The sequence below is a fragment of the Ammospiza nelsoni genome, chromosome 2 (assembly GCF_027579445.1).
Source record: "Ammospiza nelsoni isolate bAmmNel1 chromosome 2, bAmmNel1.pri, whole genome shotgun sequence".
Classification (NCBI taxonomy): Eukaryota; Metazoa; Chordata; class Aves; order Passeriformes; family Passerellidae; genus Ammospiza; species Ammospiza nelsoni.
Genome location: NC_080634.1, coordinates 97655677 through 97672573, shown reverse-complemented (window position 1 = coordinate 97672573; position 16897 = coordinate 97655677). Strand labels below are relative to the sequence as shown.

Here is a 16897-nt window from a genome sequence, read left to right as displayed (position 1 = left end):
ATACCTACTAGATAGAATTCTAGATTTGTATTAGTCAACATAAATATGTTTATAAGAAAACTAAATATTATTACAGCATTAACCTCATGCAACAAATGCCATGGGCAATATATTTTTTCTAGCTTTATCAACAGCTTCCACTGGCTCTTCTGTCAAAGAATTTGCCCTAATTAAAATGGAAAAGAGCATTGACCTTTTTGATTTTTTGTACACTCTTGGCTGCACTTTCAGCATGTATGTAGATGCTTTCCTTACATAGTAGAAATATAACAAAGCCTTAATAAAAACTGTGTTTAACTCCCCACAAGTACTATGTGATCCCACACAGTGTTCTTCAGATTTTGGTAAGGAAGCTGTGGGATTTCTACCCTCAGCACCTCACCCTCCAAAAAACCCAAACCCAAACTCCAAGAATGCACAGCACCTGTACTGAACTATAAATATTCCTGGTGATAAGATCAAATCTACAAAGAGTAGATAAAAGACAACACAAAAATATCTATTGTATTTATTAATCCATGTCATTTCTATCACAATAAAACAGACAGAAATTTGTAACAGATAAGCCATAGCCAGAAGTTATAGCAGGGAGGCTGGAAAACACACCTAGTTTTGAAATACATAGTTATGCTTGACAATTCAGTCTATTCATACAAATAAAATTCCAGTGAATAACTGTTGAGCAAGCCATGCCAAAATCAAGCAGATGGAGCCATGAAAAACTTAACTGATTAAATAATTGAAATTTTTTATTGTGTGCATTCAGTTATCATCCTCAAAAGTATATCAACAAAAACCCCACATGCTTTTCTAACTTTTCTGTCTTTTGCATTTTGAGAACATGATGGTAGAAACCATGTGCAGAAGACACCCAAGTATTTCAGTTTAAATATAAAATAGGCCATTTTAGTGTTTTTACCAGAACAAAAAAACACAGATGGGGCAGATTCACCAGTAAGCTCTCCTTGCCTTTCAGTGCTTTAAGCAAAGAAACTCTTCAGATTGGTTTTTCATCTTTCTTTTCTTCATGCTCCAGTTTGTATATTAGTAAAACAACCAGAAAGAACAATTGAATATCATCTTGCTCTTTGGCAAAACAATTTAAATGTTACAATTTTAATTCTACATATAAGTAGGGTTACACATGCACGCACACACAATTCACAGACACACACAATTCAACATATAAGCAATGTTAACATACACACAATAATCATTTAAAAATTAAATGGTCAATTAAAAATTTCAGAATAGAAGATTCAAACATATGAAATTGCTTTTAACAGAGTAGATTTTTTCAAGTTAGTATGATGCATGGCTTTTGTGAAGGAAATGAGAATGTGTAATTTTCATTTGACCTTTAAACTACTGAAAGGCGCATTTATGAGTGTCATTTACATGGCAAAGAGCATTTGATTGCCTTTAGCTGCCAGTCCTTCAAAGGACTTTTCACAGGACTACCAATGTGGTAAAGCCAGAGGACTTCCATCAGGTACAAGAAAGCAGCAGTACAGGAATGAGCTTTGTTCTTGAAACAGTAACCTGAAACCTTTATGCTTTTTGTGTGTGTAATCAAGAACGTGGCAGATTTTAGATAGTAGCCTATTCTACATAACATCAAAAGGGAGCAGTGAGTAGGATCTATGGAAATTTATTCAAAATTTCATTGTATGCATCCTTGAGGGATTCTATAATCTGTTTCCTTAGTGAGAAATACTTTACATTTTTTAAAATATATATAAATATATATATTTAATATCTAATTAGATCTGTATTTGAATGATTTGCACCTGCAGGTTTGTTCCAAAAGGCAATCATACAGAGTGGAACAGCCCTGTCCAGCTGGGCAGTGAACTATCAGCCTGCCAAGTACACTCGGATATTGGCAGATAAAGTGGGCTGCGACATGCTGGATACCACTGATTTGGTTGAATGTCTGCGGAATAAGAATTACAAAGAACTCATTCAACAGACTATCACTCCAGCCACGTACCACATTGCCTTTGGGCCTGTGATAGATGGAGACGTGATTCCAGATGACCCTCAGATTCTAATGGAGCAAGGGGAATTCCTTAACTATGATATAATGCTGGGTGTGAATCAAGGGGAAGGTTTGAAATTTGTGGATGGCATTGTAGACAATGAAGACGGTGTTTCTCCTAATGATTTTGACTTTTCTGTCTCCAATTTTGTGGACAATCTATATGGCTATCCAGAAGGGAAGGACACACTGCGAGAGACCATTAAATTCATGTACACCGACTGGGCAGACAAAGAAAATCCCGAAACAAGACGGAAGACCCTGGTTGCTCTTTTTACAGACCACCAATGGGTTGCTCCAGCTGTTGCCACGGCTGACCTGCACGCCCAGTATGGATCTCCAACATATTTCTATGCATTTTATCACCATTGCCAAAGTGAAATGAAACCCAGCTGGGCTGATTCAGCTCATGGTGATGAAGTCCCTTATGTGTTTGGGATTCCTATGATTGGTCCCACAGAACTGTTCAACTGTAACTTTTCCAAGAATGATGTCATGCTTAGTGCAGTGGTTATGACATACTGGACTAACTTTGCCAAAACTGGGTAAGTGTGACCCCTAGCATTCATTTTGCTGATAGCATACTTCTAAAATAGTCAGTATCCCATTCCAGTGGCCTCAAAATCTGATTTTGAAGTAGTTGTATAGAAATATTTGTGCTAAGGCAGGAGGTAAATGAGGCTTATTCATATTTAATAGATTTTTAATTAGTGTGTTCCCTCAAAGTATTTTCTTTCAGTAGCTCAATGAGAATAATAACACACTGTATTTTTGGTTCAAAAAATAGGACAATTACTAAGACAAAAAGCATGTCTCAGAGAAAAGGTGGTTCACTAAGATACTGAAAAATCAGAGGCAACGTCTGCTACTTGAAGAAGGAACTGTCAGGCAGATAGCACTTATCTGCTACAAAAGAAAGAAAGTTCTTGTTTTTCAGCGACCTTCACAGGGATGAGGACCCAGGGAGGAATTAGAACAGAAAGGCAGACACTGGAAATTTTTTTTTCCCTCTGAGGGCTGTAATGGCAATAATAAGTACTTGACTGGAATGAAGAAGAGACTCATATATAAATTTTGCTTTGAGAAAGTTAAAAAATTAAATTAATTCTGCTTACAAAACAAAATAAAGACATCAATATTTTGATGAAATAGAGTTGTAAACACCAAGGAAATAGCCCTCAAAGCAGCTTAATCTGTGAGCAATATTAATAAATTCTGTTCTCTTCCTATAACATTCCTTTTAACAGTATTGCAGTGCTTTACTTCAGCGTCAAGGGCTTTTTTTGTTAACCTTGAGTCTTCAGTACTGAATTAAAACAAAGATACTTGTGGCACAAAGGGGCTGTAAATCTTTCCACAGAATGTTTAATGGCAGGATTGGGCTCTGGAAACTGCAGCTTTACTGCACTGCAGTGAACAGTGTGCAGCTATATAAGAAAAACTCAGATGCCTATTGTGAAACACTCAGAGGCTTTAGCTCCCTTGTAGCCTTCCATGAATCTAAATGGTGGTTGAGAGAGAGATTTTGCAGTCTTAACAAGAACCTCAAGCATAAATTGAGTAAAAACCATTTAAATGCTTCAGGTCAGTGCACAAGGAAAAAAAATTCTTTTGTTGTACTGCGTATCAGATAAGCAGGTAAAAAAGCATGCAGAAACCCTGGAGTTCAGCAACAAAAATGAATCAACTGTGTAATATTTAGATGTATTTGGCAACAAGAAGCTTCAGTACTGGGATGGGCAAATTTTGTGTTGAAATCCTGGTTTATGGACGGACAATGCTGCATGATGGCTGTACCACATGCGCAGAGATGATGATACCATCAGTTTGTCTTTATTTTGGTAGATTAAGTGCTATGTATAAATAGAGAACTTCTGATCCCTACAAATATACTCATTGGAATTACTATGGTTATGAAAGATCTCCATGGTCTCGCTATTTTTTCCAATTACTTTATTACTATTCCCTGTATATTAAGAAGTTGTATTTAAGCAGTTTTTGAGGCTGACAGGAGCTTCTCACAGTCCCAGCTGCCACCATTACTCATAATTTCAAGCACTTTCCAGCTGTTGCTGCTTGAAAACTAATTTCAGCAGGCTATACCCAGTTCTCTGGTTATAAAGCCATTGTCATACTATACCTAAAGGCAAAAACAGGTGCTTTGGGAGAGCCATTAGTAATTTCTGAAACTTCCCCATTGCTGATGAGATAGGAATGGGGTATATATCCTATTACAGGCTCACTCCCATACAGGCAGTCTGAAAGATGTATCATTAGAAATGGCCTCTGGCTGTAAAATTTCAGTTTTCAAAGGAAAGGAAAAGAGCAACACAATGCATATTACCTTGATGGGGTCTTTTCTTGGTTTGGTTGAGCAATGATTAATCGTTCTGCATCGTACAGGAGAATACTTGGAGGCAGATAATATTTTAAGATTACATTTGTTCTGCACCTCTGGTTCCTCAAACAGAAAGGCAAAGGTTGTAGCATCTCAAGCCTAGAGCAATGGGATCTCTGGGGTAACTGTTCTCCACTCTGCTCATTCACTTGCAATCTGGAATCTCTGTACCCACTCAGGTCCTTCAACTCTCAAGTTCAGAACTGCATTGCTGCGGGCTCTGCTTTGGTTTTTTTTCCCCACCCTATTTTTAATTGATAATTTCCCATCCTTATTATGATAGTACTTGTCTTGCTTTGTATTTGTACCCATGGCAACGCATAAAACTCTTTTAGCGGAAAGATTTTATTATTTCGCATTTCCCTGTAGGTAAGCTTTGAACAGTAGAACTGCAGATATATTTATTTATTTTTAATGTGTTTGAGACTTTTCCAATCTCTATGACTCTCCCACGGAGGCTGCATTCAGGTACTTATTGTAAAATTATGGCTCAGGTGGTGCATCATTCAGATGGACTTTTAATGGCAGGCCATCCATTGCTAAAAAGCACACGCTGTTTAATGGGCCTACTGCCAAGGCTGGGTTTGTAGGGCAGGTCAGTCTTGTAAAATCAGTAGGTGAAAGACACAGCACAGGGCGCAGTACTTTTATTGTGCTTAACTTGTAAGTTGGTTACTGAAGCTAGCAAACAGGAGGTGACAATTAAAGTGCTTAATGCCAAATAGCTTGTGCTTCAAATGAATGCCTGGAAGCTGTATTTTGCTAATCCTTCACCTATGACTTCTTTTTTTTAAATGATGGTGATTATTATTTAGTGTTTTTCATTTGGCCTTTTCAAAACTGTTTCCAACATGCCCTAGAAATAGGAAAACAATTTATTAAAGAGTAAGTTTGAGATCCTACATTTGGGATGCAAAAATAACATGAAAATACAGCTTTGAATTCCTCAATGCACAGAAATACATGTGAGAGCTTCATTATGACATGCACTTGCAGCTTCAGTCTGCTGCCAGTAGTGCCATCCTAACTGTAATGGTAATTTTATAGGCCAAGTTCTGTTTGTTAGGACCATGTTACCTCCTTTGCAGACACATCAGTGGGGAAGAGTGAACTATGTGAGGGGTTGTGGGCCAGTCCCTCATAGATACTCAGCCAGCTATGCTCTTGTGAGGGATTTCAAGTTTCACACAGTAGATACAAAGCCATATTCTCATTAGTGACATCTATTAGGTTTCTAAAAATTGCCCTGGTTTTCAGGAATTTTAGTACTCTACTTTTTATCACCATCATCCAGCTCTGTGTTGGTATTGGGAAAGATAAAGGTCTAGAGGATATATCCTTGTTTTCTTTGTATTTCAGGTAAATACTCCAGAATTATTTAGGTACCGTTGAATCTGAAGCACAAACACGAGTTATTAGGAATATCTGTGTTTTGTATGCAGTTTGGTTCTCTAATAGAAGACCTGATTAAACTTGCAGTTATTAAAGTGTAGTTTCAAATCAGTTCTCAGACAACTCTTTTATGAGGCTGTTGCATTTCTTTTTGATGTTTTCATCTGAAGAAATAACTATCTCCAATGGCAAATCTGTGTTAGTCAAACAACAGTGTAGTTATGGTTTGTGTTCCTTACGTCTCATAAGGAGTCCTCAGCTGTTAGTCCTTAGCTGACAGGGAGCATGGCAACAGTGGGAACTGGGGATAATTGAGGAGAGGAGGTAAGGGAAAACATGCCTGTATAACAGTCCTTCAAACAGGAATGTCTGTGGCATTATTAGTATTGTGACAGCATGAAAAGAATCAACAGAAGAATGAAGAAAAGCCAGTTTTTCTCTCTCTTCCATTTTTTTTTTAAATCATACAGAGAAAAGTGTACTACTGAAAGAAAATAAAACATCTAGGGGCATTTCAGAGTGTTGGAGACAAAGATGATGTAACTGTGAAGATATTTTGCTCTCTAGTGAAGACAAAGAAAAAAAAATTTAAAACATTTCAAGTACATTAATGTAATAGTTCCTGAGTGATAGTCAATGCTGTGGCAGAAGTAGTTAGAACACAAATGGTGTTTCATCATCTTATAAGGAATTTGGGATATGAGAAAACTTAATTCACTATCCTTCCCATGAAAATACAATCAGATATGAAATACCACATTCCTTCATTTATCCTCCAGGTCCGCTACTAATCTGCCTTAGGAACAGGAGTGTGTGTTGCTCCTCAGTCAACATCCATTGCCGGAATATTTACTTTATATCACCTGAGAAAAAAGTTTTTGTTTTGATTTTACGTCTCGTGCCCATGAGGTTTGAATTGAATGACAATATACAAAAACATCTTAAGTTGTGCAAAATTAGTGCAGACTGAAAATGGGAGGAAAAAGGTGGCAGGTGAAATGAGATTATTCTGCACATTAACAAAAATACACCTTAGAGAAGATATGGTCTTCTGTCATATGAAAAAAAAATCAGGCATTTCATTATGGGGACATTTTTTGGTGGATAAGATGTTTGAATTCTAAAAGTGGTAAAAATAAGTAATGAAATAGCAAAATAAATAACAATAATGATCAATCTTGTTATAGTAGTCGGATGAAGAAAAGAAAAGCCTCCCTACCAACTGACAAATGGGGAAACAAGAAATCTCCTCCCTATGAGAGCCAATACTGTAAAAAGTTCAGAACTGGAAATATATTGTTCAGATTATAATGTCACAATGTTGATTGCATGTTATCATCATGATTGCAGTGGATTCCTTTAAAGGAAGGTTTTCTGGCTGTCTTTGTTATGAAATAACACACTTGAGGCTCAAGAACATCTAGAAACACAAAGGAATTGGGAGTCTTAAAAGCCAAGGGAAAATTTGAAATTAAAGTAACAGATCAAGAATTTTGTTGAACAGATGATTTGATAGGAGAAATTATTGTCTGTACATCTATGTTTTATGCCAACCAATAAAACAGGAAAATGGTTTATAGTAGAATAGTCTGCCTAAGTACCCCAGGAAAAAACAAGTTATAAGTTGTAACTTCATTAATTTTCGGCAGCGTACATAGCAGGATGGCCAAGGAAAGTAAAAGTTCTCTTGTTTATATCTACTGAATATTTTTGGCAAATAATCATTAGTCTATAAAACCAAGATCCAAGTCCATTATTAGATCCCTTATTTAGGACTGGACTTTGCTATTCCTGTTTCTTGTAAGAAAACCCAACATAATTTAGATATCTACCTTCCAAATTCAGAGAGACTATTCAAACAATTTTATTAATTTTTTAAGTGATCAGCCCTAGACTTGATGTCAATGGCTGAGCTCTGATATCCTCAGCAAAGAAATTACTTGTCTCTAGGGATGGTTGATTTTTTCCTGGTTCTTGTTTCAAGGGACAACTTCATGCCCACACAGAGCCATGTAAACAAATATGCAAATACAAGCCCAGACTCATGTAATGTTATTTACTCTCTTGTGTTTGGAGGAGGCGGCAGCATAATTGGCTGCTCCCAATAAATATAGTTAAAAATGACAGATGGAAGTAGAGGATGGCAGAGAGGAAAAAGGAGGCTGATCTTTACTTGTTTTTCAGGCTTTTTGTAGGGAAAGGGAATCACAGGATGCAAAATGGTTGGAAGGGACCACAGTGAGAATGCTAATTTTAAAAAATGTTGTTTACTAAAATAATCATCAGCTATGAGGATAATAATAATAATTTTTATAAGACCACTAAAAATTTTAAAAGTGCATGTCCAGCTTGGCTGCTTTTTAAAGTGAGTTCTCAGCTTCTTCATCTTCTATTCTGTGTATCAACTGCAACTTGTTTACAAGAGCTAACTTAAGGAATCAGTTCTCTCTAGAACCATTCCCAGAGTCTTTTGGGATGGGAATCAGAACAGCAAGGGGGATGACACAAGATTGTGTGCCAGAACTCTTGCAGCATTTTGAGTTTCTGAGAAAAAAAATGTTTCACGTTTAGATAACCTTGTTGATTCTTAATTTGCCTTAGAATTTATATTATGAACCCCAAAGATTTTTCAAAGTAGATCTATTGAATTGGGCCAATATCTTTGTGTTTAGATTTTGCAGCTCTTTCGGTCTGTTCTTTAATAACAAAATAAATAGCTTTATTTCCTTCTTCCATGCATGTTAGAATCCCTCAAAGCAGCAGCATACATCTGTTTCTGTACTGCTTGGAAGGGAATATTACTTTTTTAGTTTGAACTGGGATGAACAATTACCAATAAATTATCTTTCTTTTCTGAACTAAAACAATTTGGCTAACTGTTGAAAGAAAGAAGGGGGAAGGAAGGAAGTGGCGGAAGGAAGGAAGTGGCGGAAGGAAGGAAGTGGCGGAAGGAAGGAAGTGGCGGAAGGAAGTGGCGGAAGGAAGTGGCGGAAGGAAGTGGCAGAAGGAAGTGGCGGAAGGAAGTGGCGGAAGGAAGTGGCGGAAGGAAGGAAGTGGCGGAAGGAAGGAAGTGGCGGAAGGAAGTGGCGGAAGGAAGTGGCGGAAGGAAGTGGCGGAAGGAAGTGGCGGAAGGAAGTGGCGGAAGGAAGTGGCGGAAGGAAGTGGCGGAAGGAAGGAAGGAAGGAAGGAAGGAAGGAAGGAAGGAAGGAAGGAAGGAAGGAAGGAAGGAAGGAAGGAAGGAAGGAAGGAAGGAAGGAAGGAAGGAAGGAAGGAAGGAAGGAAGGAAGGAAGGAAGGAAAGAAGGAAGGAAGGAAGGAAGTGGCGGAAGGAAGGAAGGAAGTGGCGGAAGGAAGGAAGGAAGTGGCGGAAGGAAGTGGCGGAAGGAAGTGGCGGAAGGAAGTGGCGGAAGGAAGTGGCGGAAGGAAGGAAGGAAGGAAGGAAGGAAGGAAGGAAGGAAGGAAGGAAGGAAGTGGCGGAAGGAAGTGGCGGAAGTGGCGGAAGTGGCGGAAGGAAGGAAGGAAGGAAGGAAGGAAGGAAGGAAGGAAGGAAGGAAGGAAGGAAGTGGTGGAAGGAAGTGGCGGAAGGAAGTGGCGGAAGGAAGGAAGGAAGGAAGGAAGTGGCGGAAGGAAGTGGCGGAAGGAAGTGGCGGAAGGAAGTGGCGGAAGGAAGGAAGGAAGTGGCGGAAGGAAGGAAGTGGCGGAAGGAAGGAAGTGGCGGAAGGAAGGAAGGAAGGAAGGAAGGAAGGAAGGAAGGAAGGAAGTGGCGGAAGGAAGGAAGTGGCGGAAGGAAGTGGCGGAAGGAAGTGGCGGAAGGAAGGAAGGAAGTGGCGGAAGGAAGGAAGTGGCGGAAGGAAGGAAGTGGCGGAAGGAAGGAAGGAAGTGGCGGAAGGAAGGAAGGAAGGAAGGAAGGAAGGAAGGAAGGAAGGAAGGAAGGAAGGAAGGAAGGAAGGAAGGAAGGAAGGAAGGAAGGAAGGAAGGAAGAAAGGAAGGAAGTGGCGGAAGGAAGGAAGGAAGTGAAGGAAGGAAGGAAGGAAGGAAGGAAGGAAGGAAGGAAGGAAGGAAGGAAGGAAGTGGCGGAAGGAAGGAAGTGGCGGAAGGAAGGAAGTGGCAGAAGGAAGGAAGTGGCGGAAGGAAGGAAGGAAGGAAGGAAGGAAGGAAGGAAGGAAGGAAGGAAGGAAGGAAGGAAGGAAGGAAGGAAGGAAGGAAGGAAGGAAGGAAGGAAGGAAGGAAGGAAGGAAGGAAGGAAGGAAGGAAGTGGCAGAAGGAAGTGGCGGAAGGAAGTGGCGGAAGGAAGTGGCGGAAGGAAGTGGCGGAAGGAAGGAAGGAAGTGGCGGAAGGAAGGAAGGAAGGAAGTGGCGGAAGGAAGGAAGGAAGTGGCGGAAGGAAGTGGCGGAAGTGGCGGAAGTGGCGGAAGTGGCGGAAGTGGCGGAAGGAAGGAAGGAAGGAAGGAAGGAAGGAAGGAAGTGGCGGAAGGAAGTAGCGGAAGGAAGGAAGGAAGTGTCGGAAGGAAGTGGCGGAAGGAAGTGGCGGAAGGAAGGAAGTGGCGGAAGGAAGGAAGGAAGTGGCGGAAGGAAGGAAGTGGCGGAAGGAAGGAAGTGGTGGAAGGAAGGAAGTGGCGGAAGGAAGTGGCGGAAGGAAGTGGCGGAAGGAAGTGGCGGAAGGAAGTGGCGGAAGGAAGGAAGGAAGGAAGGAAGGAAGGAAGGAAGGAAGGAAGTGTCGGAAGGAAGTGGCGGAAGGAAGTGGCGGAAGTGGCGGAAGTGGCGGAAGTGGCGGAAGGAAGGAAGGAAGGAAGGAAGGAAGGAAGGAAGGAAGGAAGGAAGGAAGGAAGGAAGGAAGGAAGGAAGGCATTTTAGAATCCCTAGTTTGTATTTTTTAAATGTTATTGAAATGAGAAAATGAGATATATTTTAATACTAAAAAAAATATCAGCACACTATACCACCTCAAAAAACCCCAAACACTATAACCACAGGCATAAATAAGCCAAAATACCAAAATATTTAGAAAAGTAATTCTTCTTTTCTCTCAAAAAAAGTAAGATACCTTCTTTCAAGTAGAAATGAATGCAGGAATCATAAGATTATTAAAGTCAAATTACTTGTCACATTTAAGAACTAAGAAATAGCTCTTTATGTACAGCAAAGGAATGCTAAAGTAGGCTCTTAGATTCATGGGCATTTGAAAATGGAGAAAGAAAAAATATGCTTTAAAATCTGTAAGGATATAATTTGGTATTCCCAGAATATACATAACTGTATATTGGAAGAAAGGGAAAATATTAGAATTCTTTTCACAGGAAATAAGCGAATGCATATAAATAAGTAACAAGAGAATGGAAAGTTCTGAGTAATGCACAGGAAATAAATAATCTACTCTCAGTATAATATGAGACAAAGCCACAGAAAGCTATCATTGCTAGAAAAGATGCTTTAAATTAATGTGCAACATACTATTAAACTTAGTATTGTAAAAGTAATTTTAACTTCCTATTTTTTTATGCTATTTATTTAAATTTATAATAATAAGGATATGCATACATTAACCACATCTAAATGCTCTTTGTGGCATTGGTTTGTCTTTATTCTGAACCTGTAAGAAAAAAAAATAATTTACCAATTTTGTAATTATCTCTGACTTGTGAACTACTCTTATCTTACTGCTACTGAAGTACTTTAAAACTGGTTATCTTGGCTAAAATATGTCTCATATCAGTTAAGGCCCATTGTCCTTTGACTTTGTAGCAATGATCACGTGGAACCTTCAAATAGTCCTCTGCTAGTGGGAATGATGAAAAGATTTGCGACACAAAGGTAGTTCAAAGGTGTTTTTTCACCCAAGCAAGTATTTAAATGGAGGAGGATTAATAGCTCAATTTAAAAAACCAAGCAGAAATGGTTGCCAGGTACATGTATTAGCGCAGCTACTTCAGGTTTTGAAGAGGTTTCTTTTGTAAAATGTGCACAAGTATAATTCTGTGTGTTCAGAGGGACTTCCAATATTGCCATGGGGCTTAGACGCCCATGTTTACTACTTGCAGCAGTGGAAGAAGTGGTACCTTAAATTAAAAAGTTAGTGTCAAACCTGGAGAAGGGTTGAACCTACACATTTACTATGGAAAGAGGTAGCTGGTACTTCTCTAAGATGGTATGTCTCTAAGATGCACTCCTTGGAGAATGGTATTGAATCACTTCAGATGACCTTTTGGTAACTGAAACACTATGATTTCTTCATTTTCATGTCAAAATCTATTGTAGTATCTGGGATGCTCTGTACAGTAAGTAATTTTCTTTTGATTACTTATTAACAGCTGTTCTTCAGTTAGGGAATGTTTTAATCTTCTACTTTTCAGTTACCGTAAATATTGGATAAACTGTTAACTGTAAGATTGAGAGGGTTTCGTGTTTGTTTGCTTTTGTTTTGTTGTAGGTTTTTTGTAGAAAGGTTAATGACTGTAATATTGTCTGTTTTAATTTTTTTTTAGAGATCCAAACCAGCCTGTTCCACAGGACACAAAGTTCATCCACACAAAACCCAACCGCTTTGAAGAAGTAGCCTGGTCCAAATACAATCCTAAAGACCAACTTTATTTACACATTGGCCTGAAACCCCGAGTTCGTGATCACTATCGAGCAACCAAAGTTGCTTTCTGGTTGGAGCTGGTACCACACCTTCACAACCTGAATGAAATATTTCAGTATGTTTCCACCACAACTAAAGTCCCCCCTCCTGACATGACCTCCTTTCCGTATGTGACCCGGCGTTCTCCTGGGAAATTATGGCCAGCCACCAAACGCCCAGCAATGACACCTGCCAACAATCCCAAACATTCGAAAGACACCCATAAAACAGCTCCAGAGGATACCACAGTTCTGATAGAAAACAAGAGGGATTACTCCACAGAGCTGAGTGTCACCATTGCTGTGGGGGCCTCCTTGCTGTTCCTCAATATTTTAGCATTTGCTGCGTTATATTACAAGAAGGACAAGCGGCGTCATGAGACTCACAGGCGCCCCAGCCCCCAGAGGAACACCACCAACGACATAGCACACATACAAAATGAGGAGATCATGTCCTTGCAGATGAAGCAGCTAGAACATGACCACGAGTGTGAATCGCTGCAGGCCCACGACACACTGAGACTCACCTGTCCGCCTGACTACACGCTCACTTTGAGAAGGTCCCCAGATGACATCCCGCTAATGACACCCAACACCATAACCATGATTCCAAATACATTAACAGGAATGCAGCCTTTGCATACTTTCAACACTTTCAGTGGAGGACAAAACAGTACAAATTTGCCCCATGGACATTCGACCACTAGGGTATAGCTCAGCCCTTCCCCATCTACCCTCACAAGCCACTTGGAAGAAAGAAAAAAGAAAAAAAAAAAAAGAAAAAAAAGAAGAGGAAAAAGTTATATACCATTCATTGAACACCTTGTCAAAATCTAAAGTAAAAATAAGTAAAAGAGAAGGACAGTCATTATTTTCTTACTGATCCTTCCCACAGAAACTCACTGATGTTAAAGATCAACTACAAACCCTGTGAAATGTGAAAAGTGTACATTGCTGTTACAATACTGCTTTAAGATCTCAGCCACTTTGATTGAAAGTTAGGGCCAGAAGAAGTAATTTAAAATGGTGTTGTAAGTGTAACAAGCAAAGCAGAGTCTTCTGGAAGACAGAGCCAGTGACTGTACAGGTGTTTTGTTTTGTTTTTTTTTAAATAAATAAAATTATAAAAAAGATTCTTTATGTGCCATACCATGGCCGTTGATAAAACAAAGACATCACCATGGGCTTTTACCCAGCATATGAAGCTGTAATTCAGATGGGGAAAATAGAATTTTATTATTAAAAACAAAAATGAAAAAAAAAAAAGAGGAGGACTGACTATGCAGTAAAATACGTATAGTTCTGTGCAAAGAGATGACTTGCCAGCCTGAACTATATTTAAAGAAACTTTGTAAAAATGTACATAGCTGTGAGTTTAAAAACAAACAAAAAAAGAAGCAGCTTTTATTGATGTTTTCAGTTTGAAAAGAGCTTTTAGAAAGATTGTGCATTCGATTGTGACCTATGTGTATATACATTAGTCATATGACCTCTGTTTCCTCCAAGACCAAAGGAGGAATTTCTTCTTAATTACTAGTGGTTAACAAAAACCATGAGTTTTTTCTAACATGTTTCATTTATATGAGGCCATGGTGTCATGCAGAGGATACAGTTGTCTGTGTGACCTGCGTATTTTCTCTTACAGGTTGCACTAGTGCATGTTAAAGTATTCATAGGAGATTGTTGTTCTTTTCTGAAACATTTTTTCTATAATTTAATTTTGTGTTAGCCTTTGTTAAATTCCAACACAGCAATGGATTGGAAAACAAAGAGAAAAAATACAAAAGAAAATAATTAAAGAATTACTATTTTAAGCTTGTTGAACTGAACCAAGAACCATCCAATAATATATATTTGGAGTCCAGTTTGTAGCTCTTCGTTATTGTGATACATTAGGAAGAGTTTTGTGCCCTGACAAAAGCAATGAAAGCCTGTGTTTTGGTCAGCCTTCTTCAAGGAAAACTAGCTCTAAACTCACCAGCAGTTGCAGTAGAATCTCAGCTGAGAAAGCACCTCCTCAACATTGCTGAACAAAATAAAACCACAATTTGAAAGTTGGGAAATGCAGGGTTGGTTGGCTGGCTGTTGTTCAAACTGTTCAGAGTGATGAGTGTGTAAAGAACTTATCAGCCCAGTATCTTGTTTTGCGCTTGAGAGTGTACCTGTCAGAAAATTCTTATTTGCTGATTCATTGCACTCAGTCCCACAGTCAGTGAGCGTTATGGAGAGAGAAGCAGAGAAATCCTCAGCTGTTCTGCATTTGAATAAAACTGAAAATCCCAGAGAGCATCACTCTCAGGAAAGTCAAATTATTAGCCGGTTGTTCCCTTCTGCTTTTCCTTCACTAGAAAAACAGGGGCCAAGCAGAACTATCAAAGTAACTTTGCAGTTTGATTCAAACAACTGATTTGAATGTGAAAACCCAGAATATAGTTTTTGCAGATGAAGATTGCTTTATATTTTGTCTTTGAAAGGTACTCCATCATTGAGAGATAGTAACCAAAGATCTTTGAACAAATTGGTCTGCACTTGAACGTGACTATCCCAGATGTATTTTCTATTTTAATTCACAACTAAACTGCATTGATATCATATGTCCCATAATGATTAGCACAAGATGCCTTGTATCTCTTCTTGTTTTCTACACATTTTTTTCCTAATAAAATACCTTGAAATAGTCACCCCTACAAAAAAAAAGCAAAGACAAGGTGATTCACTGAGGTCTATTCATCTGCACAACTCTTTGTTGTAGCAGGCAGTAAAGGAAATTCTGAAGAAAAGAAATACAAAGTTAATGACATGATAAAAATGCAACATGTGGCTGATATAATCCTTTATCTGCAGTAAATGTGCTATAAATCTGACCTGGGAGCTCAGGTTGGAATGTGATGAAGCAGCAACCCCAAAGTACAACTAGTAGGAAATGGAAAATTGTTTTTTTTTTTTCACTGATCCATCACATAATATATTAATGCTGACTCTATACCAGGCCATTTCCACCAGCTATGTAATGCCTCAGCTGAGACGCATTAGTTTATAACTCTTAAAAAAAGGTTTGGAAAAAAAAAAAAAAAAAAAAAAAAAAAAAAAAAAAAAAAAAAAAGTAGAAAAAAAAGGTAATGATGCTTGGCATCATAATCAGTTGGGTATGTTTGTAATGTGAATTAAAGTATTTGTTTAGTACTTCCAATTGTCTTCTGCTAGCAATATGTACAGTACTGTGTCAGGCTTGTGACATTTGGGTAAAAAAAGTTCCTGTAAGTGAATGATTTTAGCTTTTAAAAGTAATTACAATCAAGTTGATTTAATAATTTGATACATCTGGACTGATGTATGATTTATAGAGGGAACAGATTTATAGGGTCTTCATAGAATTCTATAATAATGATATCAAAATATACTTTGAAACTGTAAAAGAAAAACAAAAGTACTTTCCCAGGCTTATATTCTTGTCCTTAAGAGGCACACAGGGTTCAATGGTTTCTTCTGTTATTGTTTTGCAATTTTTTGGTTTTTTTTGCCTTAAGTAATGATAGAAGATATATATGGCTGGACACATATGTATAAACTTTTCAGCAGCATTTTTAATAATAAAATATCACGGTATTTTCTAATGCTTTGTGCAAATAACTACGTGTTCATCCTTTTGTGTAGAAAGTCTTTCAGAGGTGTGTTTTCTGCCCCATCTCCATTTCATTATCTACTGTAAACAATGCCTTGATACTCAGTATAAAAATATTAAAGTAACAGAGGTTGCACTTTTAAGTTAGCATTGAGTTTTCATGGCTTTTGTAGTTCTATAAGCCTGCCAGTAAAAGGAAAGCAACTCAGACAATGAAGATTTAAAAAAATAAACTCCATATATTTATTACCTGTATACACTGCAATTCCCATTGAAGCAATGGTTTAATTGTTTTGTTAGTATTTTCTGAGGCACTGAAAGAAAAGCTTGGGTAAGCAGTTTCCCATATTAGTGTATAGCTTAGCAGCTGAAAAATGCAAAAAATATCTTCTGGGTTAGGGATCAAATAATGCAAATAAATCTAATATGTCAAGCTCCACAAGTCAATATACTTCATTTTTATATTTTAAATTTAGATATAAAATGAGTTTTGCTAGAAAAAAATATGTAAAACTAGCAACATATGTAACACATATGCATTTAAGGTATTTACATATATTGCAAGGATGTTAATATCATTCTCCTTTCAAAGGCTGAGAAAGTAAATAATTTGTTCTTTTATGATATCAGATTCTGTTTATCAAACAGATTTCCTTTCACTGGAAAGGTATGTAAACACTTTAGTAGTTTGAACTGGGTGTTGTTTTCTTTCTGTAACTATTCTGCTGAATAGAGGTACTAACAAAAATATTTGATGAATTTTGAGCATATTAGTGAAAAGTATTTGCAAAAATCAAAGTCTTAATTATTCATATAAAAATTTTGATA

At 38.0% G+C, this 16897-nt stretch overlaps 1 protein-coding gene across 2 annotated transcripts in view; it reads left to right on the top strand.

Moving 5' to 3' along the window:
* Positions 1-16212, top strand: part of NLGN4X (neuroligin 4 X-linked) — a 165159-nt gene extending 148947 nt beyond the window's left edge. For both annotated transcript variants that reach the window (XM_059493859.1, XM_059493858.1), the window contains 2 exons: positions 1797-2586; positions 12312-16212. In XM_059493859.1, the coding sequence (XP_059349842.1) occupies positions 1797-2586; positions 12312-13161 (1640 nt within the window). In that variant the 3' untranslated portion in view covers positions 13162-16212. The remainder of the gene's footprint in view (positions 1-1796; positions 2587-12311) is intronic.
* The last annotated feature ends 685 nt before the right edge of the window (positions 16213-16897 follow it).